The 2500-nt window shown below is 39.4% G+C and overlaps 1 protein-coding gene across 14 annotated transcripts in view; it reads left to right on the top strand.

The window, feature by feature from the left end:
- LOC113806436 (homeobox protein PKNOX2) overlaps positions 1–2500 on the top strand; it is a 391258-nt gene that overhangs the window by 377054 nt on the left and 11704 nt on the right. For all 14 annotated transcript variants that reach the window (XM_070137882.1, XM_070137877.1, XM_070137876.1 and 11 more), the window contains one exon: positions 2323–2500. This exon is cut by the window's right edge and continues 249 nt beyond it. In XM_070137882.1, the coding sequence (XP_069993983.1) occupies positions 2323–2500 (178 nt within the window). The remainder of the gene's footprint in view (positions 1–2322) is intronic.

Below are 2500 nucleotides of genomic sequence, written 5' to 3'. Positions count from 1 at the left end.
CGCTCATACGCTCATACGCTCATACGCTCATATAGCACGATATGAACCGGGAGCGCAAACACCTCCCCTCATTCACATTTCTCTATCATATCTAATACTCCCCTCGCCGTGGGGATCGTCCCCTCCCTCATATCAGGGCCGGGTGAGGGGGACATCGGTGCCAGCAATCCGGCTTGTCCACAATATTTCAGCCGTGGCCCGCGCCTCTCATATTGACACCAAATCCCGCGATCATGTGGTGCCGCGAAGGACGGCCTCCTCCGCGCCGACACCATATTTCTGAATTTGTCACCCCTGTCACTGTACGCAGCTGCTGGTGTCTTATATATATATACACCTTTTTTCTTATTGGACGATTTCGTGTTATTTGTGTTTTAGTCATCGCCTTTCTTACTTTTTAAATTATTTATTATTATTATTATTATATTTTATAATTTTTTATTTGGGTTCTTGATCTGCGCTTTTTCTTACCGTAAATTTTGGTTGAAGGTAAGAAGATATTCAGTATGTGTGTGCAGTGACAGGAACGCACACAAATTTCCGCAACTGTTGATATTTGGGTTTGTGGAGATATTTGCCTTTGTTTATTAGGCGTAAGCGGTGTTTTCGTTCATTTTTATGCGCGTGTATGTTACTTGAAGCGAATCAGAATTCATCACAACGAATGATTATGTTCCATCATTTTCTTGTCTGTTGTGTGTAGTTTGCTTATACGAAGTGTATCAGGAGAAGCACTAGATTATACATGCGTTATTAAGCTGTTCAGTTTATATTTTGTGTTTTAGGAAATACGAATATAAGAAAGAACATTGTTAAGAAAAAGCGTTGGTTGCAGAGCGTGGCCAGGGCCAGGGGGAAGAAGGCCGGGGGGGGGGGGTACTGTGGGCCGCGCCACCTCATATTACCACCATATTGTTAGCGGGGGGGAGAAGGGGGGGGGGTTGCGGTCAGTCAGTGGCTTTGATATTATGAAGTATTGCTGGTGGGAGCGGCAGTGTGTGTGCGAGGGAGAGAGGGAGGAGAAGCGCGGCAGACTCGCTCGACTCGTTTCACGGAAGGAAGGAGTGAGGACGCCCGCTCGGAGGCCTGGTTGGGCTGGGACTCGGAAGGGAGCGCGAGGATGGGAGGCTATGAGGACAAAGGGAAATTGAAGGCTGCGCCCCAAAGATAGTGCTTATAAACTGGACATGAACACATTATGAAAATATATATATATATATATATATATATATATATATATATATATATATATATATATATATATATATATATATATATTTATATTTATACATAATATTTATAATATTTATAATGTGTATATATATATATATATATATATATATATATATATATATGTATGTATGTATTTATGTATATATATATATATATATATATATATATATATATATATATATATGTATATATATAATATAAATATATTTTATATATGTATATGTGTATATATATATATATATATATATATATATATATATGCATGTATATACATATATATATATATATATATATATATGTATGTATGTATGCATGTATGTATGTATACATATATCAGGGGGTAAGATTGAACAGAGAGCGCAAGATCGGAAGATTTGGAAAACATTGGGAGAGGCCTAAGGCCTGCAGTGGAATGGTGCAGGCTGCTGCTGATGATGATACACACACACACACATACTTATATATATATATATATATATATATATATATATATATATATATATATATATATATATATATATATATATATATATATATATATATATATTAATGTGAGTGTGTGTGCTGGATGCTTTCATAGAAACACATGTATGGACCCTTCTGATTGAAACTTGCCATGACCAGCCGCTCAGGGCAGATGATAACAAGAACCCACGTCCTTTATTTCTTAGAGAACTGACGGAATAACCTTGGGGTTGAAAACAAGAACGGGTTGCCTGGCGTCGCGATCGGTGCGTGTGGGCGCGTTTTTTCCCCGAGGAATTTTCTTGATCCTCTCTCCTTTCTGTGGCCGTAATTTCCGCCTTTCCCCTCGCCATATCTGCGTCGTTTGCTTTGCTTCAATCGCCTCTTTCTTTCTCCTCTCATCTCATTTTGTCACTGAGGCACATCTACATATATTGAGTATTAGCTTATTTCTAAAGATGATTTAGGTTTATAAGTACTGTCTCTGATTATTTTTGTTATTATATTGTTATATTTTTCCTGACTGATGTGATTATATTGTTATTTTTACACGTTAATACGGAGAGTAATACTAGAGGGATCCTGTACCCTGCAGGTCGAGTATCATGTGTCCCGTTTCTTCAGGTAGTTAGCGCCTCAAGACAGGTATTAGCGGGAGAGTATCCGGGCGGGCAGCAGCAGCAACAAGCTGCCTCGTGTCTCCAGGTGACACAACACCACAACCACCATCACCAGCAGCAGCAGCAGGCAGAGTATCAGCACCACCACCACCACCACCACCAGCTACACACCCAGCAGGAAC

This window comes from Penaeus vannamei, chromosome 23 (genome assembly GCF_042767895.1).
Source record: "Penaeus vannamei isolate JL-2024 chromosome 23, ASM4276789v1, whole genome shotgun sequence".
Taxonomy (NCBI): Eukaryota; Metazoa; Arthropoda; class Malacostraca; order Decapoda; family Penaeidae; genus Penaeus; species Penaeus vannamei.
Note: the sequence above shows the minus strand (reverse complement) of the source record. Positions and strands in the feature narration are given on the sequence as shown.